The sequence below is a fragment of the Dunckerocampus dactyliophorus genome, chromosome 1 (assembly GCF_027744805.1).
Source record: "Dunckerocampus dactyliophorus isolate RoL2022-P2 chromosome 1, RoL_Ddac_1.1, whole genome shotgun sequence".
Classification (NCBI taxonomy): Eukaryota; Metazoa; Chordata; class Actinopteri; order Syngnathiformes; family Syngnathidae; genus Dunckerocampus; species Dunckerocampus dactyliophorus.
In genome coordinates this window covers 19,804,339-19,829,632 of record NC_072819.1, presented here as the reverse complement: position 1 = coordinate 19,829,632, position 25,294 = coordinate 19,804,339, and the positions used below count along the sequence as shown (strand labels likewise).

The window sequence follows — 25,294 nt, the reverse complement described above, 5'->3', positions numbered from 1 at the left end:
ACCTAGAAGTTGTTCGAAAGAGGACCATTAAGCAAAAACAAAAGCTTTCTCTGTGTGTGTTTGTGTGTGTGTTTGTGTGTGTGTGTGTGTGTGTGTGTGTGTGTTTGGCCCAAGGAGAACAAGACTGCGTTTATTGGACATACAACACAGCTGACAAACGACCACGCCACAGAAAAATGACTAACTGCCACTTGTTGACCGACATTGCTGCCCTGTGGCTGTTGTGTGTGTGTGTGTGTATTTTCTGTTTTGTCTTCTGTTTATGCCTGTAGAGAAAAATAACTTGCTCTGCTTGCTTTTGTCATGTTTTGTTTTTAGCTTGCCTCTTGATTTCTAACATAGACACATGCATATACACACACAAGTATATATAGCCTCTATGAACACACACATGCACCCTCTTACGAGGACCCCAGAGTGAATGCTAATGATATTCTATAACACATTTTCAAAAGAGGTAGATTCCGTCACATTCACTTTAACACAGAGGCAGTCAAGAGGAGACTCACTTAGAATTGTTAAAGAGGAGAACGTCCTAAAAGAGAGAAGAAGAAACCAATTGGAAGATGGAGGGCCAGTCCAATCTAGTTCAAGATAAGTTAAGCAGTTAAATATGTTGGAATAAAAAGCAGCCGACGGCATCTCAGCTTTGTGTAACAGGTGACACAAATAGCTAGTGTGATACCGTAAATCACCGTGTATAAACCGCACCCGTGTATTAACCGCACCCCCATTTTCAGGCTCACGGAGGGGGAAAAAAAATTTTAGTTCATAAATGCTGGCCAACTCTTTCATCTCAAATCAACATGTGTAAAGGTACTAAGCAATTTCAAAAAGAAGAAGAAAGGAGGAATCTGCCGTCCATGAATTCATCTGCAATGGAATTCATGTAAGAAAAGTTTGCCGTCAACTTGCCGATGATGTCCGCTCTCCAACGCCGGATGACTGACTCGTCCACACCGTGCTGCCGTCCTGCTGCCCGGTTCCCAAAGTCTTCTGCATACCGGCAGACGGAGAGTTTGAATGCTGCGGTGAAAGATTGTCGTAGCATTTAGGCCCGGTCACACCGCCCAAACTTTGCTGTAGCGTCCCTTGAACGGTAGGAAGAGGGGGCCGAATTTCGACAACGCTCGTCACAAAATGGGGAAAAAAATAGAAAACATGGGTGTTGTCCTAGCAGTGCACTGCTGAAGCCGGCATTGCTTTAGCCTTGATTTAACTGTAGCGAATGTTGGTTTAGCGGTGACGCGAGCGGTGATAGAGCAGCGTTCTGCGCATGCGCATGCGGATTAGTTATCCATGTATTGTACATAACACAGCATTGCTCCAGTGTGAATTTGAATAAACTCCAACGTTGTATTTTATTTTACATTGGAAGCTTAGGTTAGCTTATACACGGTGCTTTATGGTAATGTTATATCTTTGAACTTGCAACATTTCAGCCTTTTCTCCATAACATTGTATTTATCATTTTCACTGTGACCTTATTACACCTTTGTAATGTTCTAATCTGCGCTGTTTAATTTCATTTGTAAAACAAGATGCGGGCTATTAAAAACAACCTGCAGTCTGAAAATGGCCACTGGACACCTCTCCTTTTGAGGTGGTCAAGACCTGTGCTGATACATATCTTTTAAATTTAGTACAGTGCACAACAAAACGTAAATTGTAATGTTACTATTAATTCAAATAATAACATTTATACATTTTATACATTTGTATATAATTAGTTTCAATGTATTTTTAAGTGCAACTATTTCTTATTTTATTGTTCTTATTATTATTATTTGCAGATTAAAACGAAAAATACTATTATCTTATTTTTTTTTAAATCATATTTTTTATATAATATTATACATATGATATCAATATTTTATATATTTTTTTTAATTCCACACGGTGGCCGAGTGGTTAGCATGTTGGCCACACAGTCAGGAGATCTGGAAGACCTTCGTTCAAATCTCCACTTGGGCATTTCTGTGTGGAGTTTGCATGTTCTCCCCGTGTGTGTGTGGGTTTTCTCCGGGTACTCTGGTTTCCTCCCACATTCCAAAAACATGCACGTTAGGTTAATTGGAGACTCTAAATTGTCCATAGGTATGAATGTGAGTGTGAATGGTTGTTTGTTTATATGTGCCCTGCCATTGGCTGGCGACCAGTCCAGGGTGTACCCTGCTTGTCGCCCAAAGTCAGCTGGGGTAGGCAAGAGCATAGGATAAGCGGCATAGAAAATGGATCAATGTGTTTATTTAAATTATTTTTAAACATGAATACATTTCTATTTATTATATCTAAATTAATTTATGTGTTTTTTATTTTATTTTTTTCGTCTGCACTGCAAACTGCTGGTAATGTTAGCACCAACACAACTGCTTACAGAACACAACAGTAGTTATCTATGGTTGTCATGGCAATGACAGTGCCACCGTTCTCCATTCATTTTCTGTACCGCTTGTCCTCTCTAGGATCGCGGGTATGTTGGAGCCTATCCCAGCCTTCTTAGAGGTGGGGTACACCCTGGATTGGTCGCCAGCCAATTGCAGGCCGCATATAGACAAACAACCTTTCACGATCACATTCACACCTATGGACATGTCTCCACTTAAGCTAGCATATGTATTTTTGGAATGTGGGAGGAAGCTGGAGTACCCGGAGAGAGAAAACAGGCAAACTCCACATGGAGATGTTCCAACAGAGACACTAACCCACAATCTCCTGATTGTGAGGACAACATGCTAACTATGTATGTACAGTATCCATTAAATGGAAATGCAATACTGGAAATACAAGTAAAGCAAGAGCCAAACTATCAAACCAGGAGATTTTAGGATTTTAGGTGTTTTTTTTAACACACAAACACATGGGTGGGGTGCACAAATTCACCAACATGCACACACGCACGCACACACACACACGCACACACACACACAAGCTCGCACAAACACACACACACGCACACACACACACACACACACACACAGAGGAGTCGTTTACCTTGGCCTGGCCTTACATTAAACTCAAATAGGTCTGTGGCATCACCATGGACCTCAGTGATTTATGCCACCATGGCTGATGGGTACTTGCAGCCCATCAACCCACCACCACACGCACGCACGCACACACACACGCACGCACACACAAGCACACACACGATGAGACTATACAACAGTCCTAGCGAGGGCATTTGTTTACAAAAAGCTTCACGCCCCTAAACCATCAGAATTCAAAATCAGTCAGCACTCACAAAGATGAATGTAAGTGCATGTTTTGGGCGCCATTGTCTTTTGGCGTGGGCAGTAAATGGCTGCATTGTGGCACTCAGCTGCACACTGGATTAGAAACACAGACACACATTCATACTGTGACTTAAAGATGTACATTCAACACACAGTTGTTTATTGTGTTTGTATGCAGAGATGTTGCACAGCAATGAGGCAGAAACTAACAAACTGACACAACAACACTTAAGTATCACACAAAAGTGACTGGCCACCTCACATTTCAGCAGCCATTTTATTAGAGGATATCTTCTCTAACGACTGTGTTCAGTCATTTTCAGTATATAGTAAATCTATACAAGCTGTACACTGACTGCTTTAAAGTTTTACTTATTATTATTATTATTTATTTACTGACTAACCAAGTTTACTTTCTATAGTATTGTCCCTTAGGAAGGTAAATGTGAAGGATATGCTCTCTTTTCTGAGTTACAAAATTGCGTTATGAATAGAAATTATGCATTTTCTGGTTGACCAACTGCACATACTCAAACTGTAATGTCTCACTCTTATGTTGCCAGGTGGCCAAAGATGTATCCATCCGTCTCCACAGTCAGCTCGACGGTGGAGAGAAGAAGAGAGCTCGTCTGGAGGAGGAGAATGAGGAGCTCCGAGTCAGACTCCAGGACTTGGAGGTGGCCAAACAGGTGCTGCAGCAGGAGATTGACAAGGTAGGACTCGATTATCTCACAACGGTTCTCCTGGATAGGCACAACGAGACACAAGTGGGAGACATTGGGGACAACATGGGGCCCATTGTATGAGCCATGAAGGAGAGAAATCAATGGGAATTGAGGGCAGTGTAAACCCAATCCAAATCTGTAAAAGAAAGTCCACGTTTAGCTTCTCCTGTTGACCCATGGTTCTTCTACACCAAAGACTCACTTACCAAGCTTTTAAAACACTGTGTTTAAAAAGCAAGGGTACAATTTCCGTGAAGAGAAAACCAAACTTGGCAAACAAATTAAAGAAAAAAAACAACAACAATGTTGTTGTGTTCAGTGCTTCAAGATTGACCTTATTATGAGCACCCTGGTTAGTCCTCTTTGGCTCCATGTCTGATGGGGTTGACTGTTCTGGTTTTGGCCCAAGACCTGATGTGGGTCAGTGCTAGATGGATGACTGGGTAGCTGGCAGCGGATTTGGGGGTCTGGACTGTGTTTCCTGGATACAATTGAGGCTCAGTGTTTTCATCACTCCACTCTTCCACTATTGATTGTGATTTGTGATTGTTGCCGTGTTATTGGAGAAGAGACAGAAAGCTCCCTTGTTGTCCTTCTTCGTCACTAATTAGTGCAAGATACCTGCAGGGCTGCACCAATTGTTCTTGACAAGTCATTCAATTGTACGTCCAACCTTCTCCTAATAGCTTTTTATTGCCAGCAAAATACTGCATTTTCTTGCTTTTGGCTGTTTAGAAGATTCATGTTCAGTTGTACATCAAGTGATTGAGTCACTTTGCTTTTATGCACCAAGAGGCCTGTTAAGGGGAAGGAAGTGTCTCCTCTCCATTGTAGATAACCAAGTTTTATTACCCTGCCAATATATTAATTGTTCTTATTGTGTTTTGACATACAGTATTCAGTCTGGATTTTTTATGATGGTTATACATTGTGGCAGTTTTGTGATCAGTTTCCCTGGTTAAAATAAGCTTTTCATAAAAATCTCCATACTGGAGGAAAACATTCAAGTAACATACAAATAACGTATCTACAGTGCCATATTTACATTGCAAAAGTAAAAAAATAAATAAATAAAAGAACACTAGACCACCTACATTTTTATGTATAGAATTATAATGTTTGTGTGAAATAACTTCTTATATGTTTATAATTAGTTACTAGATTATACGTTCAATTAAGTTATTATATTTACATTTATTTACATTACATTTACATTTTTTTGTGCTCTTTTATACTGTAACAAGTTGACAAGTTTGATCAATATTTCCGTTGTTGAATGTATAGCACATATGTGGGAGGGTAAAGTTTCAATCCAATTTCTTATTTCACTTACAGAACGAAATATCAGTACTACTCGGTGATTTTTTAAAATATTTGTTTGCAGGTAAACACTGTGGTGGAGTAATGGTCTTGTTTTAAACTGTGGTGGTTCTCTGCTTTTTAATTTAAAAGAACCACAAATAGGTCACTGGCGCTATTGGGTAAGCAAACCCTGTAATTGAATTACTGCAAATAAACACGCTTTCTGCCGTACTTCCTGTAGTGCGGTAGCAATAATTGATGCAGTGTGGAGAGAAAGTACCGTTTGTGTCTTACAGACCACTTGTTTTTCTCCTCACATATCAGGCTTTGTGGCTATTTGACTGCTCTCTGACATGCTGACATGTTTTCATGTTTGCCTCTGTTGTTGTGTTGAGCCATGCCAACCCTGCAGAGATGGGAATTCTTCACATCGCTGATATGATTTAGAGAACATGTGTGCTTGTGTGTGTGTGTGTGTGTGTGTGTGTGTGTGTGTGTACTCATTCACACAGGAATGTTTCACTCTTCTGTATCTCACCTTGGACTGAAACGAACTGGCTATATTAATGTAAAACAATACTGTGGGAAGATTCTGCATATACAGAAATGATGTTTGTTGTTAAGAATAACCAGACTGGACCAAGAGGCATTCAATCAGAGAAAACACTACGAACTGTACACAAAAAGGTGTTTGTGTAGTATCGATTGGTCGTGTCTGCAGGCTTAGGTTAATATTGATATTCTTGTGTAAGTAAGCACAGCCATGCAGTAATCTCACATAGAAGCTGCTATTTAAAAGACTCAGTGGCCTGAAGCAAGGCCATGATGGCATGGCTCATGAAGCTCCACTCTTTTGCTGTGTGTATGCCCAGCCTCCCCTCCAGAAACAAAGCATCTGTATGACTGGACTGACAAGACATTTCACTCTGTTCGCTGTTATTTTATGAATATACACTGAAAATTCCATAGATGTGCTAGCGATTAGCATGAGGAATTTTACACGCCGATTTCAAACACCTCCAAATATGACAATTAAATAAGTAACTAAGATGTGCATTCCACTTTGACAGTTTATATCGCATAAAGCATAAAATACTTACAATCAAACACTTTGTAAGGCTAAACAACATACAGGACTGGCACATTCAACATCTTAGGCAGGAGATTACTAACAAACCTCTTCATCTATGACAACGGGTTTCAAATAACACTACAGAGTGTTGTCGCCACCTATAGTATTAATAGACGACACCCCGCTGCATAAAAATCTCCTGAAGAATAAAAACAGAAGATTGCGACCCACTGAAAAGGGGTCCGTTTTGCATCCCACCAGTTGAGAATCTCTAGTCTAAAGGCCTTATGCGCCAAAGAGAGCATTACAGAAATGTTACCTGTGCCAAGGAAGTTTGTTTGTGCGCAACATTCTGGGGATGATTTTTTTTTGTGATGGTACGTATACCTTCAAGCATGGTCACATTACTTACAATTTGGGGGATAATCTATACATTGATGACATCATAAAATATGAATAAATTATGATTAAGCTAGATCTGATCCAGATTTGGCAACAACATAGATGGAAAATAATGGAAAAAAAATAATGATTAAATAATACTAAGAAAATATCGAGGAAAAGGCTTCTTGAGACGTCATCTGTACTTCTGTGTAGAAGGTGTCGGACGTTTCGCTCCTCATCCGAAGAGCTTCGTCAGCAAACTAATAAGTGCTGGTAGCTTAGGCCTTAAATACAGTAAGAGTGGGCGGAATTGGTGTGCCAACACCCTCCTCCTATTGGTTTGTTACACTAAGCCTGGGCGGAGCAGTGGTATAATCCTATCCTGTTATTCACACCTACGATAAAAGGGAAGTGTCGCTCCCTGAATTGGGTATGAACGACTCTGATACTGGCTTGTTAGCATCTATTGTTCTGGCTCGGCCCTGCCTTCACCTCATTTGCAAGACTAAGAGCTGTGGGTTTTGGTCTCAGTAACCTGCTGAACAGGTTCATACCCAATAGCTTAGAAAAGGCCACTCTTAAATTAGCAGATTTAAGGAACCACCTCAGATTTAATCTTAGATGCAGGCAGAGTAGGTTAATCCCCAAATGCATGAGGCAAGCGTCCCTTGAGCAAGGACACTTGGCAAGGAAAATGCAACAAAACTACATCAGAAAAATACAGAATTTGAGAATTAGGAGACTTAACATAGAGATAAAAAATAAACAGTCTGAAGTAGAAACCTTCTATCAGAGATTGCAAACCAAGCTTACGCACGAAACCTATCAGGAGGTTTGTGAATTTACCAAATCAGGTTATATGAAGCACCATAGCAAAACCAAAGAAAGGCATAAGGGAAAATTCCAGAAACTTCTATTGGAAAATCGACCACAGCTTGTCGTAAACACTAAGGATGGGGGGAATCAGTCCAATACTAAAGAAAATTGGATCAAAAATCTGTCAGACAGAAGCCTCTCGGAGACAGAGAAGGCAGTATTAACCAAGGGTCTCAACTTCTCAGTGACTCCTAAAACGATACCCACAGTAGACTATATCACAGCAGCTGAATCGGCCATCAGGAACAATAACCTTTCTAGAACAGAGGCAGGGGACCTTCGTCTGAGAATATCGGCCCTTCTCAGTAGTGCCAAACCACCACCGTCCAATATCACGTTAGGTGAGAGGAAAGCATTAGCGGCTCTGCAGAAAGATGAGAGCATCACCATCTTACCAGCTGATAAGGGCAGATGCACAGTGGTTCTCAACACATTGGACTACGAAGAAAAAATAACAAGTCTAATTAGTGATGCCAACACATATGAGCAACTTAAAAGGGACCCATCCAGTAGGTATAAGAAAGAAATCATACACTGTCTCCAAAAGTTAGAGAAGGAAGAACTAATTGACAGACAGATGTATCATAGGTTATACCCTGGGGAGGCTACACCATGTATCTATGGCCTTCCAAAAATCCACAAGGAAGGGTTTCCCCTCAGACCCATTGTCTGTAGCATTGACTCTACCACGTACAATGTAGCGAAATATGTAAAAACAGTCTTATCCCCATTGGTAGGCAACACTGATCATCATATAGAGAACACAAAAGGGTTTGTGGCGAGCATCAAAGACCTCAGATTGGAGCCAGAGGAAACTTTGGTGTCTTATGATGTGACTTCACTTTTCACATCTGTCCCCACCTCAGCAGCAGTCTCGGTGGTGAGGAAGAGACTGCTCGAGGACTCAACTCTGCATCGGAGAACAAAACTTAGTGCTGACCACATCTGCCAATTACTGGAAATTTGCCTTAACACCACATATTTTCAGTTTAGAGGGAAATTCTACAGACAAATTCATGGTTGTGCTATGGGCTCACCAGTCTCACCCATAGTGGCGAATCTGTACATGGAAGAGATGGAGAAACAGGCTCTCACATCCTTCTCAGGGACAAAACCAAGGCAGTGGTTTAGATACGTGGATGACACCTTTGTCATAATCAAAAAACAAGAAATTCAGTCTTTCACAGATCACATCAATGCGGTGGACACCAATATCAAATTTACTCGCGAGGACACTAAAGAAAACCAACTAGCCTTCTTAGACTGCAAGGTAATTATAGGAAAGGACAGACAGCTACTTACAGAGGTCTTTAGAAAGGCCACACACACTGACCAATACCTGCTTTTTGAATCAAACCATCCACTACAACATAAACTAGGGGTTATTAGGACCCTCCAACATAGAGCGGAACAAATACCAACTAGTGCTGAGGGAAAGAAAAAGGAGACACAACATGTCCAGAGAGCGCTCTCAACCTGTGGGTACCCACGGTGGGCTTTTAACAAATGTCAAAAGAAGAGAGTAGGGAAAGAAACCCAAAAGCCCACAGAAGCAAAAAGGAGAGGAGTGGTAGTCCCTTATGTAGCGGGGGTCTCCGAAAAACTCCAGAGGATCTTATGGCAACACAAAATTCCTACCTATTTCAAACCAGTAAATACCCTGAGACAAAAATTAGTGCATCCTAAAGACAAGGCTCCAAACCAGAAACAGAGCAATGTGGTCTATTCCATCCACTGTAAAGATGAGGAATGCAAAGAGCACTACATTGGGGAAACTAAGCAAATGCTCCAAAAAAGGCTTTATCAACATCGCAGGGACAATGCTAGTGGTCCTCAATCAGCAGTACATCTACACCTGAAAGCTACCAATCACTCTTTTCAGGACAGCGAGGTTAAGATTTTGGCCAAAGAAAACAGATGGTTTGAAAGAGGAGTAAAGGAAGCTATTTTTGTCAAACAACAGAACCCATCATTGAATCGGAATGGTGGTTTGAGGTTTAATTTGGACCCTGTGTTCAGCAGGTTACTGAGACCAAAACCCACAGCTCTTAGTCTTGCAAATGAGGTGAAGGCAGGGCCGAGCCAGAACAATAGATGCTAACAAGCCAGTATCAGAGTCGTTCATACCCAATTCAGGGAGCGACACTTCCCTTTTATCGTAGGTGTGAATAACAGGATAGGATTATACCACTGCTCCGCCCAGGCTTAGTGTAACAAACCAATAGGAGGAGGGTGTTGGCACACCAATTCCGCCCACTCTTACTGTATTTAAGGCCTAAGCTACCAGCACTTATTAGTTTGCTGACGAAGCTCTTCGGATGAGGAGCGAAACGTCCGACACCTTCTACACAGAAGTACAGATGACGTCTCAAGAAGCCTTTTCCTCGATGGACAACTCCTGTACGACTGAGAGCCTACACAGACACTAAGAAAATATCTAAGAATTATTATTACTAAAGGAAAATTGCGCTTTTTTGATATTAGTTGGTAGTTGACCGTTTCAGTTTATTGCGACAACCTTCTACTATACACGCATGAGGCATGATTTATAACCTAGCATTAACTTTTCCAAACTCACAGAGGTTAAAAAGAAGTGGTTTGACTTAAAATAGACAAAAAAAAAGATTGGACTGCACCGGAGGGATCTGGAGGAAACGGGAGGGGGGCCATCAATCAGAAACCAAACCATTTCGGAAACTCTAGAAAATATTTACACAATCATGATGGAAAAATAAAGTCAAAATACATAGTTTGTGTGTGACAATTTATTTTTTCTGTGGTTACATTTGATTAGACGCTGCCTAATTAATACAGCAGCCCCGTGCTTTGGCTCAAGACGTGGCTGGGGGCGCATGTCGTTATCTGGGGGTGCTACGTGCGCAATAGGCACACCACGTTTCATTGCGATGTTATTCTGATGATCCTGCACACCTGCAAGAACAGAGAGGGAAGCCTGAAGCCTGAAGCAGGACATCAAATATTCGTCGCTTTCAGCAAATAAATCTAATGGTCCCTTTACATTCTCTCTCTGTGCAGCGCACGTCCACCCAGCTACTTTTTTTTTGATGAATTGGGATTTGAATATATATTTATCAATGGAGTATATTTTAGTTGTTTTGATGATACATAATTGTTGGGATATTTTATTTGCACTACATTTTTTGGGATCAGGTTGCAAAATCCATCATGAGGGCGATTGCGCATTGAAAGTGCAAGCTGTGCTTGTGCGTAAGAGTCCTCCTGAGCGTTCATAGAATTTGTTTTTAGATCTAAGAACTGTGAGTTAAGAACACGTTTCGTGAATGCCAAAAATCTTCGTAAGAAGGCTTTAAGAACACATTTGTGCATAAGAACGTTTCGTGAATGAGGCCCAATGTTATTATTTTTTTCTTCTGCTTCTTATTAAACTTATTTAAATCAAGTTTAATCTGGATCTGATCCAGATTGGGCAGCTAAGTAAATTTCATGTGACAAATCCCATGTCAATCTCATATTTGTTGTAATCATGTAGCCTGTTATTACACACTTGGATCCCGATATAATTGTGAATCTGTCAAGCATTACCTCTTTTTAGCTAGTAAGATATTTATTTGCTCATTGATTTAGCAGGTGATAAATTAGTGAAAGCCTTGTAAGAGGTCTTGGTTGCTACAGTTTCCTTCTCCTCCATCATTTCCCTGTTCACTCCTTTTTCTCATTTGTTACCATCCCTCCTTTATGTTCCCCTGTCTGTGTCTCCCTTGGAGACCCAGAGGAATGCTGATGTGGGCATGTTTTTATCCCATCTTTCCTCAGTCCCCCTGCTCTCTCCTTCCCCTAGAATATTTTTTTTTACCTCCTCTCAAATCTCGCTCTCCGTCTGTCTCTTATATTTCGATCCAATCCAGCTGTTTGACCTCTGAAGGTTGATGGAGGGAGGGTTGCACGTTGGAGGAGACAAAGAGAACGTTTTTTTTGGAGGGTTTTGGTGGTATAGAATTGGGGAGTGGGGATGAGAAAAGATGTGCTGCATCTTCTGAGGGTATTTCATCATTCGAAGGCAGGATTGATTGAACGCATAGAGGAGAAAAGGTGCTGGTGGAGATAATGAGGGTGAGTTTTGGAGGGAGATTTGCAGTATGGATGTGAAACACAATCACTACTACTTCCAAATGCAGTGGACGCAACTCAGTTTTCCCATAAGAAATAATAGAAATAGGTTCGAGTTCCGCGCTGTAACCTAACCTTGTGCACAAAAGCTTGTCTTCCAGGTGCTTCTCTGCCTCAAGGTGACCAAACACAATGGAGTAATCGTGAGATTGAAAGTTATATTATACTGCGTCTGTCTGTCTACAGGTATAGATACAGTAGATGGCTAGATGTGAAGAAAGAAAAAAAAACACAATAGCCGGGAAGACAATTCAGATAAGGTTGGAAGCGACAAAGGAGAAGGAGGACAGAAAAAAAGGAAGGAGTGGCAGGTGGGGTCTTGGCAGGATAGCCACATGCGCGATTTCAAATGGAAACAAAATCCTCCATGATTGAAGAGAAAATACTACATGTTATTTAAGGATTTTGCTAGTCTTTGTCAATCTTTCTCTCTCCTTCAGTCACTTGAAGGTCATTCAGGAGGTGTCGTATCTTTGTGTGTGTGTGTGTGTGTGTGTGTGTGTATGTGTGTGTGTGCGTGCATGTGTGGGCGCGCGCGCGCGTGTGTGTGTGTGTCAGCATGTGGATTTAAGATTAGCCCATTGCTGATGATAAGGTCATCTGTCTGCTTGGGTATATGAACCAATATATGAGTGTCATTATATTCCCCCATTCCATCACATTCTTCCCATAATGCAGTGCTTCTCAAGTAGAGGGGCAGGCCTCCCTGGGGGGGCCACGGTGAACTGTCAGGGGGAGCGTGAGAGGCAGGGAGGACTTTCAATATTAGTCCAGACCTGCCAACATGTATGAATTTGTTGTACTCAGCATGCAATTTGACTTAAATATGCTTGTATGCTTCACTGCTCTCCATTTTGTTGCATTTGTCTGGTTTCAGTTTTCAGTTCAATCTGTACAGATAAATAAAAACATTTTATAGAGTTTCGCAATAGTATTTCAAATGGGGAGGGATTTCTGGGCATGACAGAAAATAATTGAAAACCACTGCCATAGTTCAACAGCCAAGAACTCTGCCATGGATTTGTACAATAGATGAGGCAGTTTTTGGTTAATGCAGTAAGAAAACTATTTACAGTCGTCCCTCCCTCCATTGTGGTTCGAACATCGCTCCCTCACTATGGCCACCATCAGGCAGAAGTGGTTGGAGTGGTTGGAGTTGCTGATTCCTGGCCAGTGAGAGAAAAATATGCTCATCTGTCAACGGCATTTTACATGGGACTGTTTTGTGAACATGGACCATTACGAAGCTGGACTATCGGCCAAACTGTTGCTGAAGTCTGATGCCTTTCCAACGTTACGTTGTTTTGTTGAAGAGTCAGAAGAGCAAGCTGTAAGTAACAATTTTGTCCTTACTGTGTTTATTTTGTGTAAGTAATCGGACGAAAGCGGTTGCCTTTGTAGCATTATAGAGTGTGCATACAGTGTGCGAGCGGAGCGAGTGTGACCAATCACAGCGGAGTGGGCTCGGCGGGAAGCATGCCTGGAGGAGGGCTTGGGGTGGAGTAAATTACACAGACCGTTTGGGCGGGAGGCAGGAAACCCAAGGAAACAGTGCAGGAAGAGGTGCAAAGTCTGGAAGATCTTGAAAGCTTTCTGCGGGTTATTGTGCCAGAGGTCAATAAAAAGGCCAGAAAATGAGTATAATAGGTCTTCTTTAAACAAATGTTACGTATTCTTGGCCTAAATTAAGCATTGTTAAGCAGAAAAATTAGGCCTGTCATGATAATCAATAAATCAATTACCGTAAAGGGGGGGGGGGCATTTTTGTTCATAAATGCTTGCCAACTCTTTCATCTCAAATCAACATGTGTAAAGGTACTAAGCAATTTCAAAAAGAAGAAGAAAGGAGAAATCTGCCGTCCATCAATTCATCTGCAATGGAATTACATAATGCTGCATTGCTTCAGTGTGAATTTGAATAAACTCCAACGTTTATTCAAGCATACACAAGCATTTTCAGCAACTGTACAGCAGAGAGCGCTAAAGTCAAAGCAACTGTCTGACCCACAGACGGCTTCCCAAATGCGCTTCTGGTCAATTTCTCCCTGTATTTATAGCCAAATTCTGGCGTCCACAAGCGTCCACGAACTTGCGTCTAGCGGTGCCAAACTTTGACTGGGCGTTGTTAGAGTGGTGATGAACTTTGCCGTGGCGGAAAATTGGCTGCTTGTAATATTTTGTGCAGCTCAAAACTTTCGGAGCGGTAGGAGGGACCATCAGCGGTGGCCGAGCGTATACGGCTTTGCCTTAACGGGGTCCAACTTCTGTTAAACGGTGGTGAATGAGCGGTGATTAAATTTTTCACCGCTCCAGGAACGCTACAGCAAAGTTCAGGCGGTGTGAGCGGGCTTGTAGTACGAGTGATCTTCCGCTAAAGCGTTCGAGAAGCGTTGTCTGATATTATTTTTTAGTCCGAGTCTGGTCACAGACCTGTCATTGTGTATAAACCGCATCCCGATTTTTTTGCTTCTTAAAGGTGGAAAAAAAGTGCGGTTTATACACGGTGCTTTACGGTAATTGAATGATAAATAAAAGCGAAGTTGATCATTTTGCCGGCCTCGATAAATTGACACGTGCATACGTGTCTCTCTCCCCCCTCTACCTGGTTGGATGACATAAGGGTTGGGCAAAGTAAATATAAACAAAACAGCACAAAATGGTGCACACTCACAGACAGTATCGTTCGCTACATGTTAAGCCTTCCTGTTAAGGAATAATACCCAATGTTTATTATTCATTCAAGTGCAATTTTCTTTACAGAGGCTTGATACTCCATTTTATTTCTTGTTTTTATTGTTGGGTGTGCTTTTTTTTTAATAGAGACAGACAGATAGGATCTATTTTTTTGTATTGTTTTTGGTTATGATTGTGATTTATATTTAAGTGCAGTTTTTGCTAAAAGAGGCCGAGAATCCATTTTATCATTTTATTTTTTGTTGAATTGATTTTATTTTAAAAGTTCTTGACTTTCCAATTACAATCTTAAACACTCTTGAGAAATTTGCTAGGATGTACTCGCATTATTATGTTATCAAATGAAAAATGGTCTGAAAAATGTTGTCAATAATATCGATTATGGACAATAATTTGTAGGACAATTATGGACCAGCAAAATTTATTATCGTGACAAGCCAAATAAAATGTTCTAAATGAGCAAAAAATACAAATACAGTTTCAGGCAATACAACACCATGTTTAACTGAAGTCTACACATTATTATAGCCTTGTAGACACGGAATAACACCCCTGTGGTCGTCTATATACTTGTATTACCTAATATTGTAGACAAGCAATAGTAAGACATAATAACTCACACGTTACGACACTGGGACACTCCTATTTATTTATTCTCAACTTAAGAATAAGTTAGAAGGACAAAGTAAGAAGCAAAAAACTTACCATTGTCACACGGAACGGGAGGAGAACCTCTTTTTACTGTCATGTCGTACTCTTCATCCATGAGTGACTTAATGCCGGTACTGTAATGTCTCATTCTCACTTTACTGACGCCTAGTAGTGACCAGTATACTATATATGACTTGTCTTTCAGTTTTCTTTTAGGTCATAATCAGTCATGAAACATCATGAAACAGCGATTAATTAATTTCTGAAAAGTTAGTTAGAGATATTCAAACCGTGATGTAGAGAGGGACGACTGTAAATGTTATAATTGAGATTTCAGTAAACAGTGCCCTGCTGCCATGAAATATACAAAATAGTGATTAATTCAGCTTTATCAGTCTCTAAAGGGTTATAAAGCCATTTCTAAAACTTTGGGACTCCAGCGAACCACAGTGAGAGTCATTATCCACCAATGAAGAAAACATGGAACAGTGGTGAACCTTCCCAGGAGTGGCTGGCCAACAAAAATTACCCCAAGAGCACAGCGACAACTCATCCAAAAGGTCACAAAAGACCCCATATCAACAGAAATGCAAGCCTCGCTTGCCTCAGTTAAGGTCAGTGTTCATGACTCCACCATAAGAAAGACACTGGGCAAAAACAGTCTGCATGGAAGAGTTTCAAGATGAAAAACACTGATGAACAAAAAGAACATTAAGGTTCGTCTAAATTTTGCCGGAAAACATCTTGATGATCCCCAAGACCTCTGGGAAAATACTCTGTGGACTGATGAGACAAAAGTGGAACTTTTTGTAAGGTGTGTATCCCATTACATCTGGCTTAAAGTAGCTGAAATGAGCTTGGGTTCTGCAGCAGGACAATGATCCAAAACACACCAATAAGTCCACCTCTGAATGGCTGAAGACAACAAAATGAGGACTTTGAAGTGGCCTAGTCAAAGTCCTGACCTGAATCCTTTTTCGACTAATAATCGGCCATGGTTAACCACAAAACAACGATCATTTATTAATTAATACATTTTTGAAAAAACGCGACAGAGTGAGGGAGCGACGCTCGAACCGCGTTGTAGCGAGGGACGACTGTAATACATTAAAAGCAACAAATTGCAAAGAAAAAGCAAGCAGAACACACAAGCAGATCTTATCTTTGGAAGCTCTCTGAAGTGAGGTCTATGAGGTATGCCGAAATCTTGCGTGATATCATTTGTTTTGAATAAGTTTTGCAAAAAAAACACTGAAAGGTCAAAGAAAAAACAAAACAAAGAATTTATCCTTTGCTTGCAGTTCAAACTGTGAAGCTTTCTGCAACTTTTGAGGCATTTTTTTAATGAAAATGGTGTTTGAAAATTCTACTGTACTTCATATTTATTTAACATTAATATTTGATATAATACGCCTAAATGACATAATTTAATAATCAACAGGACCAAACGATTTAAAACACAACCATGAAGGATTCATATTTGCTTGTTTTTGTGTACTTTACTAAGTGATCTAATTTTAAGGCTCTCTCTGTGTAGTTCACTAATTCCAGAAGGAAACAGTTTCCTGTAATGTCTGACTTCCAGGAAGTGTTGCCTATTGTTTGGAGCAAGATTAGGGATGTGGGACGAGGGTAGCTGCAGGCTTTTCTAGGCAGCTTTTACAAGTTGTGATGTTAGTTGTGAGGCTGTCTGGTGGGCAACGTATTTGTTAAAAACCCAGAAAAACCCAAATGCAAATGTTTAAATGCATTAAAAGCTCACATTGTCTTAACATAAAGCTCCAGCATGCAGGTCATGACATCAGTGATTTCCTCGTGGTCCATAATTAAAGCTGTGCGTGATGTCTCCAGGGGCATGTGTGTTGTTAAATGGGTCAGAGCATCAAAGCAGCTGAATTTTAACTGGGTCAGAGTGGTTGATTGGACTGAAGAAGGTCTATGCAGAGCAGAATCGTATGTGTCCATCACGTCCCACTTCCTATGATCACGTGATGAGAATTTTAGTGACACTGTGATGTGTCCCAAAAAGTCAGTACACCCTTCACGAGTCAGCAACCATTGTTATTACAGTATCTTCCCAGGGGACGGTACTATATAAATGATACATAGGTGTCCACATTTTATTTGGTAGATAGATAGATACAGTCAAACTTGTCCATAACAGCCACTAGAGGGAGTCTGCAAAAGTGGCTGCTATAGACAGGTGGCCTCTATAGACAGGTTGGCGTCCAGTTTGAATGTTGACCAGTAGAGGAAAAAAAAGAAAAAAAGGGGGGGGGGGGAATAATAATAATGTTGACCAGTAGAGGGCACTGTGGGACTGCGGATAAAAGTTGTACAGCACTACTAGGCTTGTTATTATCCACGACCCACAAAACAAAGCAGTGCTAGTAATGTCTTACGCTTGTTTTTAATATTTTACTTTTTATACGGCAGAGTGTCATTACAGCTTTTGTTCATCAGGAAGTGACGGGAAGTGACGGTGGGCGTCCCGAGCAGGAGAGCTAGGCTCAGTGCTAGCTGTGAGTTTGGAGAGAGTTGGGAAGTGTGTTTATGTTGGCGTGGATGTAAAGTCCTGCAGTGTTCTCCGCTGTTAATAAAGCCATTAAAGTGCATCGGTGACATGAGTCTCACCTTCCCCACAACAAGCGGCATTACAGTATTGACCAGTGCACACCAGGAAATAAATGGTGTCACTTGTTACAGGCATTGCCTGGACAGCTATGTAGTGGGGCTTGTTTAACCTTTGCCTTGTGGGCAGGCAGGAAGGAGAGACGATGCTGAGAGATGTGTGTGTGTTCTGAGCTGCTGTCTGGTGGCCACATTCAATAAATAAATTTGGCAGAAGCAACAGGAGAAGTTTCCTTCTTTGCTTCGGAGCTGAATAACACTGACAAGTTAACAGACTAGTAGCGAACGGAAAAGAAGACTGCTTTTTTTTTGTGTCAAATACAGAAGATGAGGACTTTGATGGATTTGTGGATGAGGATTGATGAAAAATAACGTGAGTACATTCTAAAATACTTCAATTAAGTACAACCGAACTCAGTTTTGCTCCCGCTGCCGCATACATGCTAGCGGATGTTTTTTTTTTTATTGTAGCGTCGCTGGGAGCACGTCCTGTTCCCAGTCTACTTTGCAGTAATGTTTTGGTGCAAATGCTCTTAAAGTTACATGTTTGACCAGGAAATAGCAAGCTCAAAAGAAGACGACTTTTTTATGTGGAACAACTGACAGTTTGTGTGGATCTTGTGAATGATTGTGACTGAGCTAGGACTCAGTAATTAAAGTCTACACACGACGGCTTCATTGATTGAAAAACGAAACTTTTTCGTGCATGCAGCTTCTACTTGAGTTGGTAATTTGGCCGCTATATGCAGTCAGATATTGACCAAGGGAGACAAAATGGGTGGCCGATGGCCGCATTGGACAGGTGACTGCTATACACAGGGTCTATAACATGTAAATTTGCTGCGGGGGATTTTTCAGTGGCTGCTATAGGCAGGTGGCCGTTCTATAAAGGTGGCCGCTAAGACAGGTTTGACTGTACTTTAATAATCTCGAAGAGAAATTCACATTTCAACCGTATTGCTAAAGTGTGAGGGTATGCTCACTTTTATGGGATACTCCATATTGAGACATTTTTGCTTGAGGGCTTTCTCACTTGCACACAGGCCATACATACAGTACATGTACACACATATACAGTATACTGTACATGCACACACACACACACACACACACACACACACACACACACACACACACACACACACACACACACACACACACACACACACACACAGTGCATCCATTAAAAGATGACTGGAGTGCAGATTGTCTCACCTGCCTGGGGCACAGATGGGCTCACTCAAAAGGTTCCATTTGGGGTCCGTATGGAGCTATTGTGTCTGCATAGAAAATAACCACACATTTCTTTTAAAGGGGGTTTATCACACTGTACAGTACACCTCCTATGTGTGCAGAAAGTGATGGTCTATTGATTGTGTTACTTATAGCCATTAGACATCCAATGCTCCCCCACACCTCAGCTTTAGACTTCATTATGGGCTTCAGTGTCTTTCGTGTGTGTGTCAGATTACAGTCTTTTTCATTTTCGTAAATGTGACCAAGTGAGCTTTCCATAAATTATACGCCCCTGATCAAAATGTTAAAACCAGTTGAAAAATTGCTAGAATTTTCATTTTGCACATTTGGATCTTAATGAGGTTTTAAGTAGAGCTACAATATGCAAAAACAAGAAGGGAGATTGAGACAAAAAGCATTTTGAAAAAGTAATTTAATGAAAACAAAAATCAGCTGATCAAAAGTTTAAGACCATCACTCAAAAAATAATAAAAAACTCTCCAAACCAGAACAAAAAATGTTCTCAGTAGGACTCAGTAATGAGTAGCTCCACCGTTCTTGTTAATCACTTCAAAAATTGGTTTAGGCATCTTGATGTGAGTGTTTCCAGGAGGCTAGTGGGAACATTGCTCTAAGTGGTGAAGATTGCTTCACGAAAGGCATCAACTGTCTGGAACTGATGGCCATTTTTACAAACTTCCCTTGCCATTCATCCCCAAATGTTCTCTATGGGATTTAAATGAGGGGAACATGCAGGATGGTCCAAAAGAGTGATGTTATTCTACCTGAAGAAGTCCTTGGTCAAGCGAGCATTGTGAACTGCAGCGTTGTCCTGTTGAAAAACCCAGCTGTTACCACACAGACGAGGGCCCTCAGTCATGAGGGATGCCTGCTGCAACATCTGCACGTAAGCAGCTGCCGTTTGACGATCCTGCACCACCTGAAGCTCCAGTGTCCCACGCAATGAAAAAGCACTCCCCCTTCTTGCTTTTGCATATTGTAGCTCTACTTAAAACCTCATTAAGATCCAAATGTGCAAAATGCAAATTCTAGCAATTTTTCAACTGGTCTTAAGATTTTGATCAGGAGTGTACATGGTTGGTACTCTTACTGACTATATGTACTGTAGTCTGTAAATAGACAGGTAAAGAGATGCTGTAGCAAGAAAGCAAGAAAACACATAGCTGCAGCCAAGTCGATAATGTGGAGTGTAATACTGCAGCATTTACAGCTAAAGCACAGCCACAGGACAAATCAGGAGTGTCCATTTGCGGCCACGGCTGTTTTTTCATCGCCCCTCGGCACATTCTAAAAATGCAATTAACAAGAAAACTAAAAACACAGTAACAGCAATAGCAAAAATGCAAAAGTCAGCAGTTATTTTACAAGAATAAAGTAAAAACATTAAAGAAAAAAGTATTAATCTAATGAGAAAAAGTAATAATTGAACGAGAATAACACAACATTATTACATAATTTTACATATTATGACATAATTTTAGGAGCATATAATAATATAAAAATTAGTAATTTTAATAACTGTAATTTTTTTGACAATAAGATTGGGGGAAAAGTTATAATATTATGGAAATAAGGTGAAAATATCATGGGAATAAAATTTACGAAGATTGTTTAAGAAGAAATTTGAAAAGCATCAATAGCGAGTCGAGCAGGTGCCATGCAGTAGAAAACGGTAATATTGAGGTGTAAAATTTGTATAGGTGGGAAAAAAATTACAACTGTTGGGCCTTGATGGAGGTGTGGCACTCTACTGAGTGCCCTTTTAGTTCACTGACAGGTTACGAAATGTCAAAAAATATGAATAAAATTACCCAAAATGTTTTGTTCTGTTGTTTAAACAAAAGTGTGCACATAACTATTAGATTGACAGCCTGGATATGACTACATACACAAACACTAACAATGTTCTGTTCAACATGTTCTGATATTTCTTTTTTTTTGGCATGTGATGACTTGTTTATTTCCAGTGGATGAAAGCTTTCTATTACAGTGATGGATGAATGTTTGGGGCTTTACTTCAATATTAACTTTTGTATATTAAAAATGTTAACTGTCACATTGTGTGTGCTAGAGGCACATAATACACAAAAGCACACATTGAAAGGCAATAATAGTAATTCTACACTGCCATCATCATCCTATTCCCTTTTCTCTTTATGTTCCTCCTTTGTTTGGAGTCTCCCTTCCTCCCTCCTCTCTTCTCTTCACCCACCCCCTTTTACATTTTTCTTCCCGATCTTCCCACCCCCTGTGTTGTGACATCATCACTGTGCTGCCGGCTCATGTCGGGAACAGGAAGTGGAGACGTGGAAAAAGAGGCGGTGGCACACCTCCTCCTGTTGTTGCTAATGCAGCCCCTGTTACTATAGCTCCCCTAGAGGTGTTGTGTGTGTTGTTATGGTTACCCTGCAGCTCGATATGCCAATGCAGCTGGTAGGGGGAAGAGCTGTGGACTTTGAAATGATGGTTTATGCCACTTTGCATGGAACTTTGCATTAATATCAGATTAAAGTGACCGTGAATGCACTTTCTATCCCCAAATTGTGTTTATATACCTGTTAAAGTGAGTTTTGATGTTTTGAATAGTTATCTTTTTGCTAGAATTGACACAAACCAGTGGCAAAAGACTGTAAGAAGGTGGTGTTAGAGGTGTTTAAAAAAATGTGCTACTTTTCATTGCTTTTTTTATTTTAAAATTTCGAAGAAACTGTTTTGCACCCTTTTCAATGATCTGGTAGCTTCTAACATAATCTACAGCATTGATTCTCAACTGGTGGGCCAAAAGGGAATGTTGATGTTATATTCATGTTATGTTGGAAAACTTCCAAGAGGTCCAGTAACATTCTATACAGCTCTACATTTATGACTGTGACTAATGTTGGACATGGGGATTTTTGTCAGTATGTAAGCGATGATTGAAATAGCCAAAAAATAATCATATCTCTTTCTGAAACTTTGTACAGTCTTTTGCCACTGTTTGTGTTCTTTCCAACTAAGATATGCATTCAACAAATAAAAATAAACTTGAACTCAAAATGTATGCAGTGTAATAATTTATGAGTTGAACTGTCTATTTTTAGGTGGTTTTCTATTGGTACGATTGGCTTAATGTAAAATAAATGGGTTATGCAATAGTGAAGGGAGACTACTTGCTTGTTTGAATGAGGCTTCAGAGTAGTTATTTGTAACTATAAGCCTTGCCTCATCCAAAATTCCATGTATCTGTTCCCTCATTTATATTGTGCATAAGCGATTATGTTCTCATTGTTATTTGTTTGTTCATTAGATACTGTAGTTACCGGGATGATAGAAAAACTAACCAACTGATTTCCAAGAAAACTTTGTGGAATGATGCGACATAAACCAGCAAATTTTGGCTGACTCTATTTGTTTACATTCCCCCAGTGAGTAATACATTAATCCTGGTGGCAGATTTCAGGCATATTAACATGTTTGGTGTACATGTATATGTAATACAGGAAATCTGCACAATTTGTAAGGTGAGAGGTCATGATGTTGCATGAGATAGGAAGTGGAAATAGACAAAAATAGTGTCCCTGCTTTGCAGATATAAAAACGTCCACTCTTGCTCCGGGAAAACATTCTGTAAGATGTTAGAGTGTGTCTTACGGAATTTGTGTCCATTCATCCAGAATAGTGAGGTCAGAGGTCGCTGATGTTGAACTAGCTGCCTCACCATCGCTCTTCTAATTCATCCACATCAAATTCATCCAAGCATGCTTTAAGGACCTTGTTGGAACAGAAAAGGCCATTTTCTCCAATTGCTTCTCAATAAATTCCTATGGAGTGTTGCTTTGAATGTGTCCTACTGTGTAGCTACTAGTCTGCATTTGGCATTATTATCCTAATTGTTAAATTATGTAACAGGGATGAAAGGACATGAAACAAAAAGCACTCTTCTCTCCTCTCTGTTCGTGTTCCTCTCTTGTCACGGATGACTAGATGATATGAAAGATGCTGAGTGGTGTCGGTGGTTGGCTCTGATTGGATCAGGAGGAGGACCTGATGAACCTCCCTTTACTGAGAACATTTTGTACATGGATCTCACTGTTGATATTCTACCGGACGCTGCAAAAAATGCTCCGGGACATTTGTTAGTGTTTGTGTGTCAAAGCATGTTACTTGAAAATGTGCTGAAATAGGTCTAAGATAATGTTCCTGTCCACATTATTCACCAATAGTCGTGTTTAATGTTTTCTTGTGGGTAATAGCTTATTCTTTTTACATTTTGTACCTGCCACCACGTAATTTGTCACACAGTAATGCCTCATTTATCACGGTTATTGCTTCTACAGCCAGCCGTGATAAGTGAATTTCCAGGAAGTAGGATTCCGTGTTTATAAATGGAATATTTTTGTAGTTAGAGCATACAAAACATGTTTATGACCTTCTAAATACAGTTTTTAACATTATTAGAGCTCTCTAGGCACCAAATAACACCTTAATAACCCCTTTACATTCATATTAGTCAATATACTTGTAGTAGATATAATCAGAGAAAATAAGCCATTTAAAACATAAATAACACTCATGCTTGTGTGTGTTGCAGTAAATGTGCTTCAGATGTGTGGAGCACAAGTGACTTCTGTGGTCCAGGGTTGAGTGTTAGCATGACATAGGTTACAGACACAAGAGTGGCCCGTGTTTTATTATGATTATTATTATTACAATTATTACATTATTATTATTGTGCCTGTTGTAAGATCTTTCCGGGGGGTGGGGCCGGTGGCTCTCTGGTGGTGGGGCTTTGGCTTGGGTGTGTGGGGCGGGGTTTGCTTGGTGGTAGGAGACAGTCCTTCTCCTTTCATACATTGTCAGTGACAATGAAACGTTCACACATACGCGCACATTCATGCACGTATATACACTCCTGATCAAAATCTTAAGGCCAGTTGAAAAATTGCTAGAATTTGCATTTTGCACATTTGGATCTTAATGAGGTTTTAAGTAGAGCTACAATATGCAAAAGCAAGAAGGGGGAGTGAGACAGTAAACATTTGGAACTTGTAATTTAAACAAAAAAAACCAAAACTGAAATAGGTTGTTTATCACCTGAATACCGCACGGTGGTCTAGTGGTTAGCACGTTGGCCAATACAGTAACAGCCTGGAGATCGGGAAGACCACGCATACATATACACACTCACAGTACATACGTACTTCCCCACATTACGCGCTGGTTTATCAATGATGTTATCATGTTGTTGGTTTTATTACAGTGACAGTGATGTGGGCAATAAGATTACAGGTATAGTTATTACAATTGTGTGCATTACAGTTGTCATTCTGTTTACTATTGTGGTTAATAATTTACTTATTACTATTGCCACTAAAAAGTATGACTGTTTCAATTCAGTATTATAACTGTAGCTGTTTGTATTATTTTGCCATTTTCATTATGGTCTTTATGGTTGTCGTAGACATTTGCTGATGAAGTCCTGTTTGTTTCTGTTGATATAAATTCAAAATAAAATTTATGTTACAATCTGCATGCCAGGTTGGACTCCTGTTTTCTATGTTTCTCTTTCATTTCCTGCTTTGTGCTCTTGTTTTGAATTTCTGTTTTGACACAGTGTCAAATTATACTACATCAAATAATAGCTAAAAATGACAATTAAAAAAAAAACATAACTGAATTGTCAATGTTTTTTTTATTGTTTTAAAAATTCTTTCATTTCATTACTACTTTAAAATAAAAATACAAACAAACCATACAAAATTATATTATCTTTTTGTTTTTATTTTTTATTATTTAAAATATATATATTTTATTATCAAATTAAAATTAAATTGCCTCAAGAAGCAAGCAAAATCTAAACCTTTCTCCAGGTCCACACTGAAATTTAAATTGGAATTGTGAGGCTGTCTGGTTCCAACACTTGAAGAGGACAACTTTAGGTGTTTTAGTTTAGTTTAGAGGAGGAGGACAGCGATGCATGACATTTAGATATGCTACTGTCTAGCTAGCCATGTTATATGCACTTTTGGGCACGATTTGGAACAAAAGCAATTGATTAATTCAAAGTTTAAACAAATCTTTCAGTGTAACATCTTTCTGTGCACTAAATATTCCATGTTACGACGTGGACACCTGCGGCTTATAGATTGATGTACAAATCTTTTTTGTCTTTGAATTTAGTGGGTGTGGCTTAAATAATGTGGCGCTTTTTCCATCACAAGTGTTGTTTACACTAGGCGCAGATGGCGCGTGAGGTGTGTTAGGGATGTGCTCACTTGAGTGGATGATGCTCTAATCCTGCAGTAAAAGAGATTTATTTCCTGTCACATGCTGGTAGA

General features: G+C 40.1%; 2 protein-coding genes across 8 annotated transcripts in view; both read left to right on the top strand.

Moving 5' to 3' along the window:
- The window catches only part of soga1 (suppressor of glucose, autophagy associated 1), a 111,111-nt gene that overhangs the window by 16,804 nt on the left and 69,013 nt on the right, over positions 1 to 25,294 (top strand). For all 7 annotated transcript variants that reach the window (XM_054785912.1, XM_054784234.1, XM_054783357.1 and 4 more), the window contains exon 4: positions 3,800 to 3,949. In XM_054785912.1, the coding sequence (XP_054641887.1) occupies positions 3,800 to 3,949 (150 nt within the window). The remainder of the gene's footprint in view (positions 1 to 3,799; positions 3,950 to 25,294) is intronic.
- On the top strand, positions 3,962 to 23,688 carry LOC129187433 (uncharacterized). The gene has a single exon (XM_054787145.1). It carries the CDS (start codon positions 7,372 to 7,374, stop codon positions 9,694 to 9,696), a length of 2,325 nt encoding a protein of 774 aa, XP_054643120.1. The 5' UTR covers positions 3,962 to 7,371; the 3' UTR covers positions 9,697 to 23,688.